Raw genomic sequence first — 22360 nt, 5'->3', positions numbered from 1 at the left:
TAACATAAAAAATTATCGCACGGGTTTTATGCGTTGTTTTATACTATAACATAAAAAAATTATTTGTATAGGTAGTAAATCTAAAATTGAAAAATAAGTATTATCAAAATAATAGTAACAATATAGAAGTTATCTAAATGTGATATAGATATTAAATATGTGTTTATACATTTTAAAAAAATTATTTATACACTACATTTGAAGTCATCTTGGTATATTCTTCATTAACATTGGTTAGCAATATTTTAATTCATTCTTTAAAATATCTCTAGAAATACCAACATATAATTGACCATTGAAAAACAATTGATGTTGGAACATAAAAAGTTTTTTTTTATTATAAATTTCATTGGAGGATTCTGAGTTGGATAAACTACTTCATTAACAAATCTGTCATTTATAATTATTTGAAACATATTGAGGCAAAGATAAACCAACTTAACCGCGTACTCAAAACTGAATATGATAAAAATCATGAACAGCATACAAACCATCAGTAAATTTTATTTTATCTATTTTTTTTATTAACACTTCAAATTGATTTTTATTTGGATCAACCAAAAGAATGTGACGATGAATTTGCGTACCAAAATCATCAGTAAATAGTCTTGACAATCGACCAACTAATTATATACACAAAGATTGAACAAAAGATTATTAGCAAAAGCATTACCTATTATGAACCAAAAATAATAAAATACACAAAATAATAAAATGAAGAAAAAAAATTAAAATGAATAGTAACCCAAAAGAATAATAATAATAATAATAATAATAATAAAATAAAATAAAATAATAACATTTAGTACCACACATTAAATGAATGTAAGTGGGTGGATATAGCTAAATGAAAGGTTTTCATTGGTTTAAGTGGGTGATGTGGATTAGAGTTTAGATAGTCAATTGGACAACTATCTAGGATTTATATATATAGATATGATGATTATGATACACAAGGTTAGTTTCTAATAAGTCACCCATTGACACTCATAATTAATTCTAATAGTCAAATTACAACTACTTGGTAGAGGTAGATTAAACACCATCCTTTTGTTTTAAATATATTTATATAAAATAAAAATAAAAGATAACATAGTAGGCTTATTAATTGGACCAATTGAAGTGGTTGTTGTTGATTATGACAAGAAACTAAACCTTGTTCCCTTCAAAAATTTAGAAGTGTTCTGATCTTGTGGTGGATGCATGAATTTGCAATTAGGACAAGAAGGAGATGATTTGCAAAGCATTACCAACATGTGACACTTCATACAAACTGTTGCAATCATTTCTTTGTAATCATCATCACCATTTGATGATGATAACCATGATGGAGTAGTACTTAAAACATTTGAATCATTTTTACTACTCTTGCTAATTGATAATTCATTCACTAGATTAATCTTCCTCTTCTTCTCAAAATTCTCATAATTACTTTCATCTTTTTTCTTCAATGACTCACATGTCAAATTAAGCTCAAGGTCTAAGCTTATTTGACCAAGTGATGTTTTTTCAGGTAAAGGCCACTCTCTCTTTGATTCTTGTGTTTTCATATTCATCCTTGTGTTACACAAGTGTATTTGCCCTGACTGCATGAGAAAAATTAAAATATATGTTAATGAAATTAATACATGCGCACATAAAAGTATAAAAATACACTAATATATATATATATATATATATATATATATATATATATATATATATATATATATATATATATATATATATATATATATATATATATATATATATATATATATATATATATATATATATATGTATGTATGTATGTACCTGAACAGTGAGGTATTGTTGCCATTTATCTGAAGGCAAAGGTGTTTTCATGTGAAGTTCTATATCAAAGATGGATTTTCTTTTCCCTTGATCATGTTTTTGATCCTTAAATAATTCATGATTAGAAAGTGATTCTTCCCATTTTCTATTCTTTTGTGAAGCTTCAAAATCTATAGGAGATTCTTTCTTTGGACTCATGGTTAGTGCTTTCAGAAGTAAGACCATAGCCTTAATATGTAAGAGTGGTTTTTCTACTTTCTTTGTTCTTTGTTAATTTCTAGTAGTTGTGAGCAAAATGTTTGATCAGGTTGAGGTGGTTATATAATGGTGGAAACTTTTTGAAGGTATGAAATGTCGAAATTGGTGTTGGTCGTTGGCTACTTATTGCTATGACTTGTCATCCAAGTGGCTAATCTTTAATAGTACACAAACTCATTACTCGTGCACCTATATTAATCTCTTCTATATTATTTTAGGCAACCTATATTAATTTAATCTTCTATTGATTAGACTATATAGTTTTTGGTTTGATAGAAAGAAAGAAAAAAAAAAACTATAGTTTGCAGGGCAAATTTGGGGCAGGACGAAGAGGGTGACCGCCTAAGTCTATAAAAATTGGATTAAAATTTGGAGCACCAAAATAAATATTTTTTAGGGAATATTCACTACAAGAAAACATAATATTACTGACCAAACTTATTGAGGGCTTTTAGCCCTCAGTAATGCATTTGTGGGTTATTGAAGGCTAGGAGCCGTCAGTATTGCTTCTTGAAGAACGAAATAATTTAAAACGGTACTATTACGCATTAGTGACGGTGTCAGGCCGTCAGTAATGCATGCGAAATTAAGACGGTGCCAGGCCGTCAGTAAATATATAGCCGTTGCGCAATTAAGACGGTCCTGGGCCGTCAGTAATGCAGACAGCAATTACGACGGTCCCAGGCCGTCAGTAATGTTATGGACCGTTGCACAATTAAGACGGATTATGGCCGTCAGTAAGGCGTATTTGAATTTTAAATTCCAACGGTTGTATATTACTACTCCTATATATTACTACTCCTTCACTTCATTTTTTCATTTCCATTCTCTCTCTAAATTTTCTCTAACTTCTCTCTTAAATTTTCTCTAATTTCATACTTTCAACTTAATCTCCATACAAAAAGTGGTAAGTGTTTGTGTTTTACTTTTACGAATTTAAAATTTTTGTTTTGTTATTTAAATGTATATGTTCTAATATTTGTTGTTTACCATTTTTAATAGCAAGTCTTATTCTCGTGAGGAGCGAAGTTCGTGGGCTAGGTGCGCGCCAAGTAAGAATCTACTCGGCACCCAAGTAAGTAACGTAATTTTAATTTATATAGTGATAGTTTTTTTTTACCGTATACTTAGTAATAGTTATTAATTAATACTTTGTAATTTGTTACTAATATTTTCTTATCAATATGTATAAAAGTTATTGTTTTTGTAAAAAAAATTAAAAAAATATATTTAATTTTGTTTATTTCGAAAACAGAATTATTTTTTTTAAATAAGTATTTTTTTTTCAAAAAAACAGTATATTTATATTATTTGTTTAAAAAACGAAATTTTTAAAAAAAAAAATTAAAAAAGAAATTTTTTAACAGTTTGTGTATTTTTAAAAAAGTAATGTAATTTTCATATCTCCATCTAAAAAGTGGTAAGTGTTTGTGTTTTACTTTTAAAGTTAAAATTTTTACTTTGTTATTTAAATGTATATGTTCTAATAATTTGTTATTTACAATTTTTATTAGCAAATTCTCGTGGTCATCGGAGGTCGTGGGTTAGGAGCGGAGTTTGTGGTTAGGAGCGCGCGCCAAGTAAGACTCTACCCGGCACCCAAGTAAGTAATATATGTAATTTTAATTTATAATATTTAGTGATAGTTTTATTTTTACCGTACACTTAGAAATAGTTACTAGCATTTTATTATTACTATGTATTTAAAAAAAGAAAAACAATTATATTTTAAAAAATTATAATATATATGTTAAAAAGTCGGTAGTTTTGTCAACTAAAAAACTTAGTATTTTTTAGATTTAATAAACCATAAACTTTAAAAATAAAATGTTAAAAGTTTATATGTTATTGTTGAGTAGACATATATATATGTCCAAAATACTTTTGAAAAATAAAGTAATAAATTTAATACATATATCGATCTAATTATATATTAATTAAACTACACAGATATGGATTTTAGCAATCGTAATTGGATGTACGATAGACATAATCCTGGAAAGAGGGGCCGGGTTAAAGAGGAATTTAAAATAGGGGTCGAAATGTTTATCAATACAGTAAAATATAATGACATTGTGATACGTGAAGGGGGAATTAGATGTCCGTGTGTACTTTGTCGATGTACAAGAATACAGAGCGAAGATGAAATTAGGTCTCATTTATATAAAAAGGGATTCCAACCTAATTATTGGGTTTGGTCAAGTCATGGCGAAGGATGTTCCACGACTGTTCCCGTGAATCAAAATCGTGCTTCAAGCAGTGTTTTTCAGCCCGTTGTTGTTCCCCAATATTATCATCAGCATTATGATCTGTTTAATGAGATGGACAATATGATAACTAATGTCCTTGGGTTTAATACGCCGATTTATGTGCCAAATGATGTCGACGACCCTGCTGATGATGAATATGACGCTGATGTTAACGTCGAGAGACCAAATGAGGAAGCCCAGCGATTTTTTGATCTTTTGAAAGAGACAAATACACCGTTGTGTGAAGGCTCTCGAGACTCAAAGTTAACGGTGTGTATTAGACTTTTGGGTATCAAGTCTGAATGTCTTGTTTCAGAATACACCATGGACTTGATAACAAAATTGATGTTGGATATAACAATAGACCGTCCTCTTGATTTGCCAAAAAATTATTACGAAGCAAGACAATTGGTTGCAAAGTTAGGACTCGGAGCGAAGAGAATTGACTGTTGTGTTAACGGGTGTATGTTGTACTATAGCAACGAATTTGGTGTAGATGACGGTGCATTACTTGAATGTAAATTTTGTCAAGAACCAAGATATCGTGTAACAAGAAATTCACGGTCAGTCAGAAGGAAGCCAATCCCAAGAAAGGCGATGTTCTATTTACCCATAATACCAAGGTTGCAAAGGTTGTATGCATCGATGCAAACAGCCAGTAAAATGACATGGCATCGTGAAAACTATGAAAGGAGAAAAATGTCAGGTGAGTTGCGACATCCTTCTGATGGAATGGCTTGGAAGCATTTTGATCAAGTTTATCCTGAATTTGCTTCGGAGCCACGGAATGTCCGACTTGGGTTATGCTCAGATGGATTTACACCATATACTCAAGTATCAGCCACTCCATATTCATGTTGGCCTGTTCTGGTTACCCCGTACAATCTTCCTCCTGATATGTGCATGTCAAAACCTTACATGTTTTTAGCCGCTGTAATACCAGGCCCATCTAGTCCAACTGTTGGTATTGATATCTATTTACAACCTTTGATTGATGATTTGAAGAGATTGTGGAACGGTGTTGCGACATATGATATCAACCAAAAACGAAATTTCAATATGAGAGGAGCTTTGATGTGGACCATTAATGATTTTCCTGCATATGGGATGTTGTCTGGATGGGGGACACATGGTAAACTAGGATGTCCTATTTGCATGATGGACACCAAAGCGTTTTGGTTAGAAAACGGTGGGAAGGCTACTTGGTTTGACTGTCATCGTCGGTTCTTGCCTACTGATCATCCGTTTAGAAGAAATAAAAATGCTTTTGTTCATGGTGACACCGAGACTCGTGATCCACCAGATTATTTGACATCCCGACAAGTCTGGAACAAAGTGAAAGATATTCCAAAGGTTGAGGTTGTAGGTGGTGTTGCATCTAAACCGCGTGGTTATGGACAAACACACAACTGGACAAAAAGAAGTATCTTTTGGGATCAGCCGTATTGGAAAGACAACCTTTTACGTCACAACCTTGATGTTATGCATATTGAGAAAAATGTGTTTGAAAATATTTTTAACACTGTCATGAATGTCAAAGGAAAAACGAAAGATAATGACAACGCGAGGAGAGACATAGGGTTGTATTGCAAACGTAACGAACTGTTGTTGGTGGAGACATCTAACGGCAAACTTCTTAAACCTCGTGCAAACTATACTTTATCTCCTGAAGAAGCAAAATCTGTTTGTCGATGGGTAAAAGAAGTGAAGATGTCGGACGGTTATTCGTCGAATTTGGCGAGATGCGCTAATGTTGACCATGGAAGGATGCGTGGGATGAAAAGTCATGATTGTCATGTTTTTTTCCAGACTTTACTTCCGATTGCATTTAGTTCTTTACCCCAACATGTATTGAATCCGCTTATTGAAATCAGTCAATTTTTCAAGAATTTGTGTTCGACAACGCTAAGAGAGGCTGATCTCATCAAGATGGAAAATGACATTCCACTGATCTTGTGTAAGTTGGAGAGAATATTTCCTCCTGCCTTGTTTGATTCTATGGAGCATGTTGTGGTGCATCTTGCATACGAGGCTAGGCTTGGTGGGCCAGTTCAATATAGATGGATGTACCCGTTCGAAAGGTTCATGGGTTATGCAAAACGTGCCGTGAAAAACAAAGCTAGGGTCGAAGGCTCAATTTGTGCAACATACTTACACCGCGAAACAATTTACTTTTGTTCGCATTACTTCAAAGACACGTTGTCATCAAGTCATATTCGCAATGAAACTGAAACATCTCGGCCTGTGAGAATTCACCCATTAAACATGTCAATATTCAGCTTGCCTGGTCGTAATGGTGGTGGTGAGAAAGTGTTGTATCCTGGTGACAAAGTTCTCTATTCGGCGCATGTTCACTTGCTGATTAATTGCAATGAAGTCGAGCCATATTTACAGTGAGTATTTTTAATTAGTTAATAAATAATTATTTATTCCAATTAAGTTCGCTTATAACTAACGATATTTAATAACTTAGGATGTTTTTAACACAACATACTTCTGCTCAAATCAATTCGGAATTTCCAGCATGGTTCAAAGAATACATGTACCAACAAACACCCGCAACTCGTGTCATACAACACTTGAGAAACTTATCTGATGGCCCAAAGTCAACCGTTAAACAATGGCACACCTACTTTGTCAATGGTTACAGATTTGAGACACACAGTTGGAGTGAAGGAAAAACAACAGTAAACAGTGGAGTGTGTATGAAAGGTGTGACTGAAAATGGTGAAGGAGATTTTTACGGTGTCATTGAGAACATATTTGAAATCGAATACAATTACCTTGATTACAAGAAAACAGTCGTGTTGTTTTACTGTAAATGGTTTGATCCTTCAAATAGAGGTACCAGATATGATTCAAAGACTAATACCGTGGACATAAAAATGAACAAACATTATCCATTGTATGATCCGTTTGCTATGGCTCATAACGTCAGACAAGTTCACTATGTCCCTTATCCATCGACTACAAGGGATAAGCGAGGTTGGTGTGCCGCAATAACATCAAAACCAAGGGGTCTGATTGAAAAAAATGAGATAGATGAACGTGAAGATGAACCATATCAGGAAGATGAGATGTCCAATGTTGATGATGTCATTGCAGTTGAAACTTTTAATCAACTTTGTGTACAAGAAGAAGCCGAAGAAGTACCTTCTGATGGTGATGTTGATGAAGAGGACGTCGAAGCTAATGGTGATGATGAAGGCAGTGATGATGAAGATGTATCAGATTGGGATGACAATTAATTTTATAATATAGTTATCCGCGTTGTAATAATATTAATCGTTGTACTTGAATATTTGTTTTTGGTTGCATTTGTTTATCGTTTAATGATGATGAATTATAAAACAATATATGTCATGTATTTCTTAATTAATTATATATATATTTGTCATGTATTTCTTAATTATATATATATTTGTCATGTATTTCTTAATTATATATATATTTGTCATGTATTTCTTAATTATATAAATATATTTATCATATATTTTTTTATTATAGATGAATCCAGATGAAGAAAATTTTGATGATGACAATGTCGATGATGACATTGATGATATTCCACCAGCACCGGGTGTCGGACGCGGACGCGGACGCGCTCCACGTAGACGTGCTTTACCCCGCCGCGTTGTTCGGAATCGATGGTTGGAGGGTATGCCCAAGTCTCGAACCGTAGACGGTGTGGAAGAGGAGTACGACTCCTACGACGACGATGATGACCACGAGGACGAGGAAATAGCCGATATTGCACTTTTAGCTCCTCAAAATGAATTGTTGATTGACCGGCATGGTAGACCCATCATCATGCCATATACCGCCACAGAGTAAGTTAATTATTATTAAGAATTTGTGTTTAATAAATTAATTGGATATATATGATAATTATTCTTAACTAATATATATATATTGTGCAGTTTGCAACCCCAAAATCCGGCGAATAAGGCAATCAATAATGCATTGAAATCCAAATTCCAGGCTCCATATCTCAACTGGACGGAGGTCAGGGCAGATGAGCGTGGATATCAACAATTTTGGAATGGCTTCAGGGTACGTTTTTATTTATAATTACTTTTTTATCCAATCAATTTTGTTACTAAACATATATTTACTAATTTATTAACAATTTTTCTTTATTTTTCGTAGTCGCAAGTAACTTGGCTGAATCACCACACAGCGGCTATTGAGCGTATATTCAACAAAAAAGCCACCAAGCGTCTGTCGACCTTACTTTTTGAAGCGCGGAAAAAGATTAAAAAGGATCCTTCAAAACCACCACTTTGGCTCGCTGGCAATTCATACCCTATGCTCTGCCGCAGATGGGAAGAGGAAGAGTATATTGCAAAGTGTATAAAGAACAAAGCCAACAGAAATACTGATGAAGCCAATCGTGCGTGCGTACACTCTGGAGGGTCTAAATCTGCCGGAACGCTTCGTCTTGAGTTCATCCAACAATTTGGTCGTCCACCCACCTTTATGGAGATGAATGACATGATGCACCGGTATGCAGATTCCGGTGAGTGGACGGGGGCAAGGGCGCAAGAAGTGTCGGTAAGTATTTAATTATATATATTATTTATTATTTATTTCGTATAACATTATTTTTTAAACATTATATAATTATATCTAAACATTATAATTAATTAATTATAATTTTTTTTTAATTTATTGTAGAGGTTGACGCAAATTTGGGTTGAAGAATATAATGCAAGCCAACTACGACTACCACCTCATAGGCGAGATAATGAGGATGTTCGTCGAAACAAGATGTCGTTGGCTTTTGTTAAGAATGCTGGTGGTGCGACTCGAGGTCGCAAATTCGCTGCTGGGTGTACATCTTCTCTATATGCAAGTGACCCAACTGGTTTGAGAGATGTCACTTACACATCTTCATCTTCATCGAGTACAGGACGCTCTCGTCCAACTCAAAGAGAGGAAACCGATGATGAGTATGAAGCGCGAATGAGGGCCACGTATAGAGAAGAATTTCGCGATGAGTTCGAAGCATCATTTGATGACCGGGTGGACCTACGGGTCCAACATGTATTGCAGGAATTCTTTGCACAGCAGAGGGCGCCGGCGGGGGGGGGGGGGGGGGGGGGGGGGGGTTGGATCATCATCTCAGGCTTCGGCACGACAAAATCAAAATGCCGGTGAACAAGAATATCGACCGGATTTGAGTAGCATGGTTAATTTGAATCAGCTGCCGGAGTACCGAGAGGGTGATCCAGTACTGAGTATGAGCATAGAGGATATGAGTCAGATGCTTAATGAACCAGTTCATTTACAATTTTTTGATCCTACTGGGCAAACAAGTGGAAGCAGTAGTGGCGGAAGCGGTAGAAATAATCAACAAACTGCTTTCACCGAATACCAGAGATCATTAAATCCACAACAAGACTTCATAATCCCACATGAAAACCCAAATCAACCCCAAGGCAACTTCTTCCCAAATCAAGCCCCAATTAACTTCGTTCATAGGCGAAAATTAGTCAGTGAGCAACCAGTAGAATTTCGCCCCAGGCGAAATTTGTTTCGCCTCAGGCGAAAATGTTGCAGATTTCGCAATTTTTCATCTGCTATCTTCCTTTGCATGTAGTTTCAAATCAGTGTCTTATTCTTACATGATTGGTTGATGCTTGTTGATGCTTGTTGATGCTTATAATGATTGTTAATCATGTATGAAGTATAAATGAAGTATATTAAGGTGTTAATCAACTTAATAAAGAAGTATATCGAATTATGTTATTCGATAAAGAAGGATATTAAGGTATAGTGTTATCTTAATAAAGAAGTAATGTTGGATAGTGTTCCACATTAGTAAATGAAGAGCTTAATGCTAATTAAAATGATTGTGAGTGAATTCATGAAAAACATATACATGCATTCATGAATATATGTGATATTGGATATTCCAATAAAGAAGGATATCGGATTATATTTATCCGATAAAGAAGGATATTAGAGGTGAGATACTCTAATAAAGAAGATGGTACCACATGCATTAGAGGTGTCTAGAGGACATAGCATGAATGTGAAGCATTAGATTGCATTAGGGATTATGTGTGCATTTTATAATAAATGGTGTTTGACACATACTTGGTAAATGTTGATTGTTAATCCGTATGTGAGGAGCAGAGTCCGTCATGACTATAAAATGAACAACGCAGGGTCCGTCATGACCATAATCTGAACAATGTATTTGTTGATGTTTTGGTATTGTCCGAGACGACGTGAAACTATATGTTTGATGTATTTTGTGAATGATTGATTAGGTGATAAATGAAGTATATGCATGATATATGAATATGCATGAATGATAGTGATGTATATGTATAATGTATGATTATGCATGTTTTATGAAGAAGTGGTTAAGTACCCTTTACTTACACTTGTATATTTTGAGTATGTTATCTAACTCTCTTTTATGTGTTATGTGTTGGACCGTTGGGGGTCCAGATTTACAGGTTTTGTGGTATTCGATGTCGAGTCGTCGGTGAAGCTCTGCTCTGATTGTGACACGGGAAAGGGTTTTATATTGTATATAAAGTCTATTGTCTAGGTTGTTTTGTATAATCAATAAATACATTATTTGATTCAAAGATTTGTATAAACCCTATTTTTACTAATTAATTACATTAGTATTATTTTGATAGAGGAGTGTAATACTCGAACCGATATTCAATAAATTAAATGTGATTTTCCGTTGCGTATTTTGAAAAAGATTTTACTAAAGGTAGAAATATATAAATAATGGGTTTGGGTGTTACAGCCGGTGCCGGTCATGAAGTCACCGCGCCCGCGTTACAGCGTCTCGGCGTTGACGATGTTACCGGCGTTGAATTGTTTGATTTTTTTTTTGGGTTATTTTTGTTAGAAGTTGAAAGAAGATGATGATTTTTTTTAGTTGGGAAGTGGTGCTGACAATAGGAAAGCCATAGGATGAAGATGATGATTAATCCTTATTATTGTTTTTTAATTTATTTTTACTCTTTTTGTCGATTTTTTTTTTGTTTTTACTTTTAAAAAAAAAATTAATATGTACTGTATATGAAAATCAAAAGAGAATAAAAATAAAAGGGTCATGAAATAATTTTAAGTAAAGGATCATGAAATTTGACTAAAACTACAAATTTTGATCAAATATTTCGAATTTTATCAATTCGACCGTTCAATGTCATCTAATTGGACTAAGAAACAAATGAGAATAAATTTTTTGATGATTGGACTCCGAATGTATAGATGATTTGTGATAACAGTCTTTCCGAAAACTTAGTTTTAATGAAAGTGCCATGAAATTTGACTAAAACTACTGAATGAAGATTTATCAATCCAACCGTTCAAAATAACCTAATTGGACTGACAAACAAATGAGAATAATAATTTTGATGATCGGACTCTGAATGTATAGATCGATTATAATAACAATCTCATCTGAAACCTAGTTTTAATGAAAGGGTGATGAAATTGACTAAAACTACCGATTTTTAATGAAGATTTTGAATTTTATCAAGAAAAATGCTGAATCAAGCGGAAAAAAAAATTTCGTGAAATATAGCGAATGCACTGTTTTCATTAATTTATCATTTTTTAGCACAAAGTTGCATGCCTTATTATACTATTATAAATTATAATGTATCATATACATATGATCATTGTCCACTCACTCAGCAACATCTTAAATAAGTGTAAATAAAAATCTTAATAATGCAATAAAACAAAAATAGGTAAATTATTTTTTAGTGTAGAATTAATTTTTTTTTTGTTTTCACCACCAGTTTAATCTGATTTGGGGTCAGTTCTGACATCAAGTGGTTCCAGCCCCTCCCGATCGCAGTTGCGGGGGATCGAACCGTGGTCCTCCCTACCAAGTTCAGCGTCAATCACCACTGAACCAACTAACGATTGGTGAATTAAATATATTTTTAGTCCTTATAAAATAGTGATCTTCTAAGTATAGTCTTTACTTAATTTTAATAAATTTTTAGTCTTCGTAAAATTATTATGCACTCAATTTTAATCCATAAAGTTAAGATAAGTTGTATTTTTAAGTGATTTAATAGTAGATAGGTTTAGAACATCATAAAAAATTTGTACGTCCAAAAAAGAAGGAAAAAAAACTCAAAATATGATTTCTTCATGATATTTATTACGATCGAGAGAACCATGGTTTGATTCCCGCAACTACTATCAGGAGGTGATTGAAACCACTTAATGTCAGAACTTTCAACCAAACTAAATTAAGCGGTCCGATGGGCTGGATACCGGTGGTAAACAAAATTAAAAAATAGGAACAATCTATTAAAAAAATAAAAACAGAAACGTGATCAATTTGATGTTGCAATAGTGCCATCAAGCTGTAGAAATATTAAGTGAATGTTAAAGTGACAAATTGTATGTAGCTAGCAGATGACTAGCTAGATATATTTAGTAACAAGTGCTGGATTCACGTGGAGAAGTCGTGGACAACTAACTTTTGTTGGAAGGAAGCGAAAAAAAAAAACAATTCGTGAAATTCATGAAGAAATTTGTTCGCTATATATAGCATTACCTTTTTATCAATCTGACCGTTTAATATTACTTAATTGGACTAATAACGAAATGAGAAAAAAAAATTGATGATCGGACTCCGAATGTATAGACATATAGTAATAACAGTCTCATAGGACTTACAAACAAATTAGAATTATAATTTTTATGATCGAACTCCGAATATATGGATCGGTTGTAATAAAAGTCTCATCGAAGACTATTTTTTATGAAAGCACCATGAAATTTGATAAAAAATTGATTTCGGAGATTTTAATCTGTGTAATTTGATTTATTCTTTTATATATAAAACCTTTTTTTAAAAGAAATTTTATACTCTCTTAAGTTTATTCTCGTAAAAACAAAACAATAATTAAATAATTCAACCAATTCCAATTAAATAATTTATATCCAATTTAATATTCTCTTTGTACGATTCAAATTCCAGATTCATCTTCTTCAAGTTTTTCTACAACAACACCTACACTGTCATGGCTGAAGCCATGTGCCTTTGGACTTTGAGTCATAAGCAATTTTTGTGTTTTTCTTTACAAAGTCAGAAGCAAATGTATGTTTAAGATCTGTTTTGTTTTGTTTCTCAATGATTCAAAGGGGTAAAAACATAATTAACCACTCATCTCTTTACAAAATCTGTTTTTTTTTTCTTTTACAAATTTCGTGGGACCCACTCACCAATAAAAGGAGAAACTAAAATAGAGAGGTTTGTGGTTGGACTTTTTTTGTGGGGTTCATATTAGGGGGACCCATACATATATGGCGAATGCTATCATGGACTAGCCACTTACAATATTATAATGGTCATTGCAACACATGATCTCTTTCTCACTCACTCACTCACTCAATTCTTCCCGTCATCGTTGTGCCACCCAAAACAGTTCTTCGTGTAACACCCAAACCCATTATTTAATAAAATTCTACCATGATAAATCTTTTTCAAAATACGCGGCGGAAAATCAAAGTTTTTTTTTTTTTTTTTTTTTTTTTTTTTTTTTTTTTGAAGAAGCCAAAATGAAATATATTAACACAAACAGCCTCCTCAGCACAAGACGTGCCAAGGTAGACTAAAAAAGTTTACAATAGAGTCATAGAGATGCAATCACAAACAAATCATACAAGACCCAAACACAACAGTGGACTAGACCACCAGCTAGGGTAGTTCAAAGCTAACGTGAAACTCGTCGACTTCAACCACCTAAATGAGAAAAGCTTGATCTTATCCAACAAAAGATGAGGTGTGCCTGTTGAGCCTTTGAACAAGCGATGATTTCTCTCTGACCATATCACCCAAACACAAACTAGCCAAAGAAGCTGTAGAAAAGACCGTCGCGCTCGAGATACCCCTGCCGAAGCTGTAAACTGGACAAAATGATCACGCAAAGTAATGAAATCCATCGGAGAAATGCCAAAGTAATAAAAATACTACTAATTTAATTAATTAGTAAGACTACTTGTTTATACAAATCTTAAATCAAATAATGTATTTATTAACTATACAAAACAACCTAGATAAGGAGACTCTATATACCTATAAAACCCCTATTTCCCGTGTCACAATCAGAGCTGAGCTTCGCCGACGACTCTACATCGACGAACACCTGTGAAATCTGGTCCCAAACCAGTCAAATACACAAAACGGAGAGTTAGATAACATAATCAAATCATACAAGTGTAAGTAAGTAATACTTAAACACTTTATCACAACATCATGCATATTCATAAACTATAAATATACATCATCATTCACCATTCAATTATAAGTTTCAATACCACTATAATCAAACATTAATCAATCAAATAACAATTAGCACACTTAGCCAAAATATGCGTCACATATACCAATTATCATATAATTGCACATATATCCTAATGCATTCTAATGCTTCAACTTCATGTCATGTCATCCTAGACATATCTAATGCATGTGGTACCATCATCTTTATTAGAGTATCTCACCTCTAATATCCTTCTTTATCGGATAAATATAATCCGATATCCTTCTTTATTGGAATATCCAATATCCCTAGTATAATTCATGAATGCATGTATGTTTTCATGAATATTCTCACCTCAACAATCACATTTAGCATTAAGCATTAAGCTCGTCATTTATAAATGTGGAACACTATCCAACATTTCGTCTTTATTAAGATAACACTATACCTTAATATACGTCTTTATCGAATAACATAATTCGATATACTTCTTTATTAGAATAACATAATTCTAATATCATTCTTTATTAAGTTGATTTACACCTTAATATACTTCTTTGATATTTAAACAAACATCATCAACAACCATTTAACAATTGCATACAAACACAATTAATTCATGCCATCAACATACATCGATTATCACATACAATGTAATTATTTCGCATTTTAACACAATACCAAAATATAAGTCAATTGTATTAAGCATGCATTATCTCATAAAACAACCTCCGGAATCGGAATCTACGCGAAAAACTGGGTAAAATAGGTTCCGGGGTCAAAACTATCAAAAGTCAACAAAAGTCAACACTGTCAAAAATGAACTACGCTGGGGGCGTGAAGGGTTCACGCTGCGCGTGACACAAGGCTACGCCGCGCGTGGAAATGATCACGCTGCGCGTGATAAGAATCATGCTACCCGAGACGACCAACAACATTTCCAAAAGGATTACGCTGGGCGTGATGGGGATCACGCTGCGCGTCAGTGCTGAGGGACAATCACGCTGGGGGAGTGAAAGGTCACGCTGGGCGTGATAGATCTGATGTTCTTCATGTTCATACGAAAAATGGTCCAAAACTCACTTATTTGGCCCTATAACCCCATTTTACATGTTATAAAACCCAAATATGTTTGTTTTCATGTCTACTACACATACGTAAACATACAAGAACATATTGATTTACAGATCTATTTCAAAACACGTCATAAAGTAAGAGATCTATACATTTTACTCAAAACTCATAAAACACATTGTTCTTGGATCTAAGATCCACAAATTCTCATTTTTACCCATTAAATTCGTTCATACAACTTGTTAAGAGTTTATTAAACATGTTATGATCAATAGATTTCACTTTCATTAAGAAAATCTCACAACCCAAAACGAAAATGAGTGAAAGAGTTTGAGAATGGAGGAATCGACATCTTCCCCTCTTTATGACCACTCATGAATATGAAATCTAACTCTCGTACCTTAGATCCGACGAAATCTCGAGCTTCCTCTTTGAATCTCAAGCTTTCCCTCTTGCCCTAGCTCTCCTCCTCTTCCTTCTCTCTTCATTCTTCTTGAGCTCACAAGGAAAATGAGTTTCTCTCTCTCTCCTTTTGAGCTTATAAAGCTCTCCCCTTTATTGTGACATAGGCCCAATGGGCCAAAAACCTAATAACTCGGCCCAACTAAAGCTCACGGACGCTAACTCTCACAAACGCGACTTAACTCGCTCATTAACTAATACACTCGATAAATAACTATTCACCACTAACTTAATTAAAAGTCATCGCAACAATTAATTAAACACTTAAATAGCGAATAATAAAAATCGGGTCGTTAAAATTCTCCCCCACTTAAAAGATTTTTGCCCTCGAAAATTACGCGACTAAAATAACTCCGGATAACTCCTTTATCCAATTTCCAACAAAACACTCCAAACGTTACACAAAACTAAGTTTGACAAAATTAGTTTATCTCATCCAACACAATTTTTGTCTATTATCAACAAGAGATCAAGGACGGCCAGTTCCTCAATTTGTCGATAAATAGTCAACAATCATGATATCGGCATAAATCATTCTTATCAAACCGCTAAAACGTCTACTTTGCACGAAACATCGATAGACTAACATTCTACGGTACTCACAACACTACCCAAAACAAGGACAAACCATCCGAACACACTCCGAAAAGACGTGAAATGCTCCACAAATCCTATAAGTCTTTGATTCCCTCATGAATCACTTAACCGTGTTACATCACTTATCCATATCCGAATCTTATTCCAACTTATCACTCGATAATGCAATTCCAACAATCACTTGATGACCACTATTCCAAATCTTCCTCGACACATTCTAGAAATTATCGTTTCTAACTTTCAAATTCCTTTTCTCACATATCTCCAATCATTGAGTCGAATCCCAATACGACTACTCTTTTCCTAAGTAATCTCTTAACCAACTTTTGCATTCCTTAATGAAAACATTTTCCAATACCACTCCTCCTTAATCTTTTAGTAATTCACTACTTCAAAATTAGGCCAGTTCCTAGAATTGGTTCTCCAAACAATGATAACTTCCATCTCGTTGATTCCAAACGACTTCTTCAATTCGCCCACAATCCATTTATTGATGTTCCCTATCATCTTGCATTGCAACAAGCATATTCTTCTTCATTTATTCACTCATCGATTTCTTATTCACTTCTAACCTCTACTAATCATCATCTCTCTATGGATAGCTATCTATAAACTCCTTCTTAATATATTCGATACCAAAATCAAACTCTTGAATTTAATCCACAAAGCTCCAAATACTCGTCATACGATCTAATTCTATCCATTAAATTCTAATCAACTTTTGTCTTAGTATTCTTACTAATGACTGCTTGTCTACTCCCAATATGATATCTCTAGAAATTTTCCAAAAATTCTCGTCCATAATATATTTTAAGTTATACATCAAATCACTACCATTCCATCATCCATGATGAAACAATTTAAAATCCTATGCTTAATTGCCACCGATTATGACCATACTACATCAACATCCACGATGCATCTATCAACACTAGTCTCCACTGACTTTCCTATTTCGTAAATCCAAATTCCTTAGCAAATACTTACTCACTCTTATCTTGTGGGCACTACAAAATGCTCTCCGACACTTACCTTAGGCATCGCCTTCAATTCCTTACTATATGTGCTCAACACAACATCTACTCACATGTGCGGTAATCCTTTTCGCAAACTCTCACCTAACACAAGTCACTTCCAACATGACCTCCTATTACTCATTCTCTGCACGTTCTTCAACGGCTAACTTTCTTATTTCTAATCATTCTAAGATGTTACTACTCACTTAGCTTCATCTCAACCTCCAATACTCTACGTTCTCGTTCGACATGTGACACCAATTGTCCGGTCATTATCCAAATCCAATTACTCTTTCTTCGACAAGCCTCTCACAAAATCCTTCGAATCGTTATCCTATACTTCCATCTTCGAATAAACTCAATTATTCATACAATCCTTACTTCTAATGATTCAACAATCATACTCATCCTATCACCATGCCTCTTAATTCCATTCTAATCTCATTTGAGAATTCACTTCTTTTTCCTTGATTAATTAACACTAACGGTTCACTAATCTTCACATCCATTTCTCTAAATTTGTCAAACCTCTTCTAGAAATCACCTCACACACTAGGTTTAGAACTCCGAATTGTTCAACCAATTCAACCTACTACCATATGCACGACTCACGTAAAACTTCTTACTCAAGAATCCGCTACAACATCCGATCCACTTGGATGACAACTCACTTCAAAATCATCACCTCTCAAGAATCCTAATCACTTCCTCTTCTACATATTCGACTCCTTCCGATCAAACATGTACTTCAACCTTGGTCCACAAAAATGATGCCTTCATACTTTTAGTACAACACACAATCTTCAATCGTCCCGAATGCTCTTCATCTTACTTAACCAATATCACCGACGCTCCTACGGCGAAACACTTGGCCTGACAACTTCTCCTCTAGTAGTCTCTCACAACTCGTTGCTCCCATTCATTCCACTTCGAACAACGTCACCAATTCCTGAATATTCCGCTTCAAGAACATCTCTACTCATCTCATCTTCTCACGTTCGAAACATCTCAGAGGGATATAACCTTCTCCCCCACTTATCTCAAACCCACCTACACTCTTCCACTAGAATTCTCGGTGCTCACACCTAATGGTTCTATCGTTTTCTAAGCATATTCTTCCCAAGAAGAAACTAGTATCGACATCGTTTACACGCATGTCGCATACAAGGGTAATCGTAAAATACGATACCTAAACATCTATACAAACACCCCGGTGAAGTCCTCTTGACATACACCCAACTACAAAATACACAGGCATACGGTTTCCCCTATATACTAATGTAACAACTTATATACCAACTAGTATATGTAATCTTAACCACACGTCAATACATATATTTTATAATAAAACAATATGTAAGACAACGACACATCATGTACAACAAGACATTAAATCAAGTACATGCGTCTTCATTTCATATTATTCACAACAACTACTCAAACATGTATAAATATAGCATGTTCTCAAATAAGTCCTCATCGCGAGAATACATTCACATAGTTCAATTAAAGAACAAAACAAAGTCATCTACTATGACTCATACTAACAACCCAAGGTGCTAGTAATAATCTATCACAAGTTATAAATAAACATATAACAACACACACTAGGATTCACTAACATCCTACTCTTCTCACTATCATTGAAAATTCAATTTTCACTTACTCAAAAGAAAATAACTCTACATTTCCACCAAAATCTTCATCATCAAGAAATATCATTAGTTTTCTTTTAAAATTATTTCAAATCATCATCACCTGCAGTTTTATATCATGTCGGATCGTCACATGCAGTTTTATATCATGCCGGATCATCAACAATTAGCAAATAAGCATCAATCAACCAAGTTTAAACTACACAAAGGTTAAACTCTAAGCACATACAACTATTATAACATAGAAGTATAACACTCACACAACTACTCACAAAAAGAATGGATAATTTAATCCAATTCACATCACTCATAGTTCATGAATAAACAACACTAAGTAAATTCATGAAACAAACACAAAATTGTTAGACAAACACGACTGACACACAATACTCACTTGGTCTGACCGCACAGACCTGCTCTGATCGACACATAACCCACACAGTCGGAAGACAACGGGGCTCTGATACCAATTGTAACACCCAAACCCATTATTTAATAAAATTCTACCATGATAAATCTTTTTCAAAATACGCAGCGGAAAATCAAAGTTTGTTATTATAAAATCTTGGTTCAGGTATTACATACTTCATAAAAATACTACTAATTTAATTAATTAGTAAGACTACTTGTTTATACAAATCTTAAATCAAATAATGTATTTATTAACTATACAAAACAACCTAGATAAGGAGACTCTATATACCTATAAAACCCCTATTTCCCGTGTCACAATCAGAGCTGAGCTTCGCCGACGACTCTACATCGACGAACACCTGTGAAATCTGGTCCCAAACCAGTCAAATACACAAAACGGAGAGTTAGATAACATAATCAAATCATACAAGTGTAAGTAAGTAATACTTAAACACTTTATCACAACATCATGCATATTCATAAACTATAAATATACATCATCATTCACCATTCAATTATAAGTTTCAATACCACTATAATCAAACATTAATCAATCAAATAACAATTAGCACACTTAGCCAAAATATGCGTCACATATACCAATTATCATATAATTGCACATATATCCTAATGCATTCTAATGCTTCAACTTCATGTCATGTCATCCTAGACATATCTAATGCATGTGGTACCATCATCTTTATTAGAGTATCTCACCTCTAATATCCTTCTTTATCGGATAAATATAATCCGATATCCTTCTTTATTGGAATATCCAATATCCCTAGTATAATTCATGAATGCATGTATGTTTTCATGAATATTCTCACCTCAACAATCACATTTAGCATTAAGCATTAAGCTCGTCATTTATAAATGTGGAACACTATCCAACATTTCGTCTTTATTAAGATAACACTATACCTTAATATACGTCTTTATCGAATAACATAATTCGATATACTTCTTTATTAGAATAACATAATTCTAATATCATTCTTTATTAAGTTGATTTACACCTTAATATACTTCTTTGATATTTAAACAAACATCATCAACAACCATTTAACAATTGCATACAAACACAATTAATTCATGCCATCAACATACATCGATTATCACATACAATGTAATTATTTCGCATTTTAACACAATACCAAAATATAAGTCAATTGTATTAAGCATGCATTATCTCATAAAACAACCTCCGGAATCGGAATCTACGCGAAAAACTGGGTAAAATAGGTTCCGGGGTCAAAACTATCAAAAGTCAACAAAAGTCAACACTGTCAAAAATGAACTACGCTGGGGGCGTGAAGGGTTCACGCTGCGCGTGACACAAGGCTACGCCGCGCGTGGAAATGATCACGCTGCGCGTGATAAGAATCATGCTACCCGAGACGACCAACAACATTTCCAAAAGGATTACGCTGGGCGTGATGGGGATCACGCTGCGCGTCAGTGCTGAGGGACAATCACGCTGGGGGAGTGAAAGGTCACGCTGGGCGTGATAGATCTGATGTTCTTCATGTTCATACGAAAAATGGTCCAAAACTCACTTATTTGGCCCTATAACCCCATTTTACATGTTATAAAACCCAAATATGTTTGTTTTCATGTCTACTACACATACGTAAACATACAAGAACATATTGATTTACAGATCTATTTCAAAACACGTCATAAAGTAAGAGATCTATACATTTTACTCAAAACTCATAAAACACATTGTTCTTGGATCTAAGATCCACAAATTCTCATTTTTACCCATTAAATTCGTTCATACAACTTGTTAAGAGTTTATTAAACATGTTATGATCAATAGATTTCACTTTCATTAAGAAAATCTCACAACCCAAAACGAAAATGAGTGAAAGAGTTTGAGAATGGAGGAATCGACATCTTCCCCTCTTTATGACCACTCATGAATATGAAATCTAACTCTCGTACCTTAGATCCGACGAAATCTCGAGCTTCCTCTTTGAATCTCAAGCTTTCCCTCTTGCCCTAGCTCTCCTCCTCTTCCTTCTCTCTTCATTCTTCTTGAGCTCACAAGGAAAATGAGTTTCTCTCTCTCTCCTTTTGAGCTTATAAAGCTCTCCCCTTTATTGTGACATAGGCCCAATGGGCCAAAAACCTAATAACTCGGCCCAACTAAAGCTCACGGACGCTAACTCTCACAAACGCGACTTAACTCGCTCATTAACTAATACACTCGATAAATAACTATTCACCACTAACTTAATTAAAAGTCATCGCAACAATTAATTAAACACTTAAATAGCGAATAATAAAAATCGGGTCGTTAAAATTCTCCCCCACTTAAAAGATTTTTGCCCTCGAAAATTACGCGACTAAAATAACTCCGGATAACTCCTTTATCCAATTTCCAACAAAACACTCCAAACGTTACACAAAACTAAGTTTGACAAAATTAGTTTATCTCATCCAACACAATTTTTGTCTATTATCAACAAGAGATCAAGGACGGCCAGTTCCTCAATTTGTCGATAAATAGTCAACAATCATGATATCGGCATAAATCATTCTTATCAAACCGCTAAAACGTCTACTTT

The 22360-nt window shown here is 34.1% G+C and overlaps 4 protein-coding genes across 4 annotated transcripts in view; 3 read left to right on the top strand and 1 right to left on the bottom strand.

The window, feature by feature from the left end:
* Window positions 1–884: 884 nt before the first annotated feature.
* On the bottom strand, window positions 885–2119 carry LOC123908628. Its single transcript, XM_045959322.1, has 2 exons — window positions 1795–2119; window positions 885–1586 (listed from the first exon to the last, which is right to left on the bottom strand). Exons 1-2 carry the CDS (start codon window positions 2017–2019, stop codon window positions 1137–1139), a joined length of 675 nt encoding a protein of 224 aa, XP_045815278.1. The 5' UTR covers window positions 2020–2119; the 3' UTR covers window positions 885–1136.
* A 1482-nt stretch (window positions 2120–3601) lies between these two features.
* Window positions 3602–22360, top strand: part of LOC123905269 — a 30284-nt gene continuing 11525 nt past the window's right edge. Inside the window, exons 1-5 of the mRNA XM_045954883.1 lie at window positions 3602–3655; window positions 7809–8131; window positions 8222–8354; window positions 8451–8855; window positions 8979–9301. Coding sequence (XP_045810839.1) covers window positions 7809–8131; window positions 8222–8354; window positions 8451–8855; window positions 8979–9301 — 1184 coding nt within the window. The 5' untranslated portion in view covers window positions 3602–3655. The remainder of the gene's footprint in view (window positions 3656–7808; window positions 8132–8221; window positions 8355–8450; window positions 8856–8978; window positions 9302–22360) is intronic.
* Window positions 4374–5857, top strand: LOC123905270. The gene is made up of 3 exons (XM_045954884.1): window positions 4374–5007; window positions 5113–5743; window positions 5842–5857. Exons 1-3 carry the CDS (start codon window positions 4374–4376, stop codon window positions 5855–5857), a joined length of 1281 nt encoding a protein of 426 aa, XP_045810840.1.
* LOC123911263 lies at window positions 6070–7606 on the top strand. The gene is made up of 2 exons (XM_045962645.1): window positions 6070–6694; window positions 6775–7606. The coding sequence occupies exons 1-2, from the start codon at window positions 6078–6080 to the stop codon at window positions 7547–7549; spliced, it is 1392 nt and encodes a 463-aa protein (XP_045818601.1). The 5' UTR covers window positions 6070–6077; the 3' UTR covers window positions 7550–7606.

This window comes from Trifolium pratense, linkage group LG2, assembly GCF_020283565.1.
Source record: "Trifolium pratense cultivar HEN17-A07 linkage group LG2, ARS_RC_1.1, whole genome shotgun sequence".
Lineage (NCBI taxonomy): Eukaryota > Viridiplantae > Streptophyta > Magnoliopsida > Fabales > Fabaceae > Trifolium > Trifolium pratense.
This window is presented reverse-complemented; position numbering and strand designations above follow the sequence as displayed.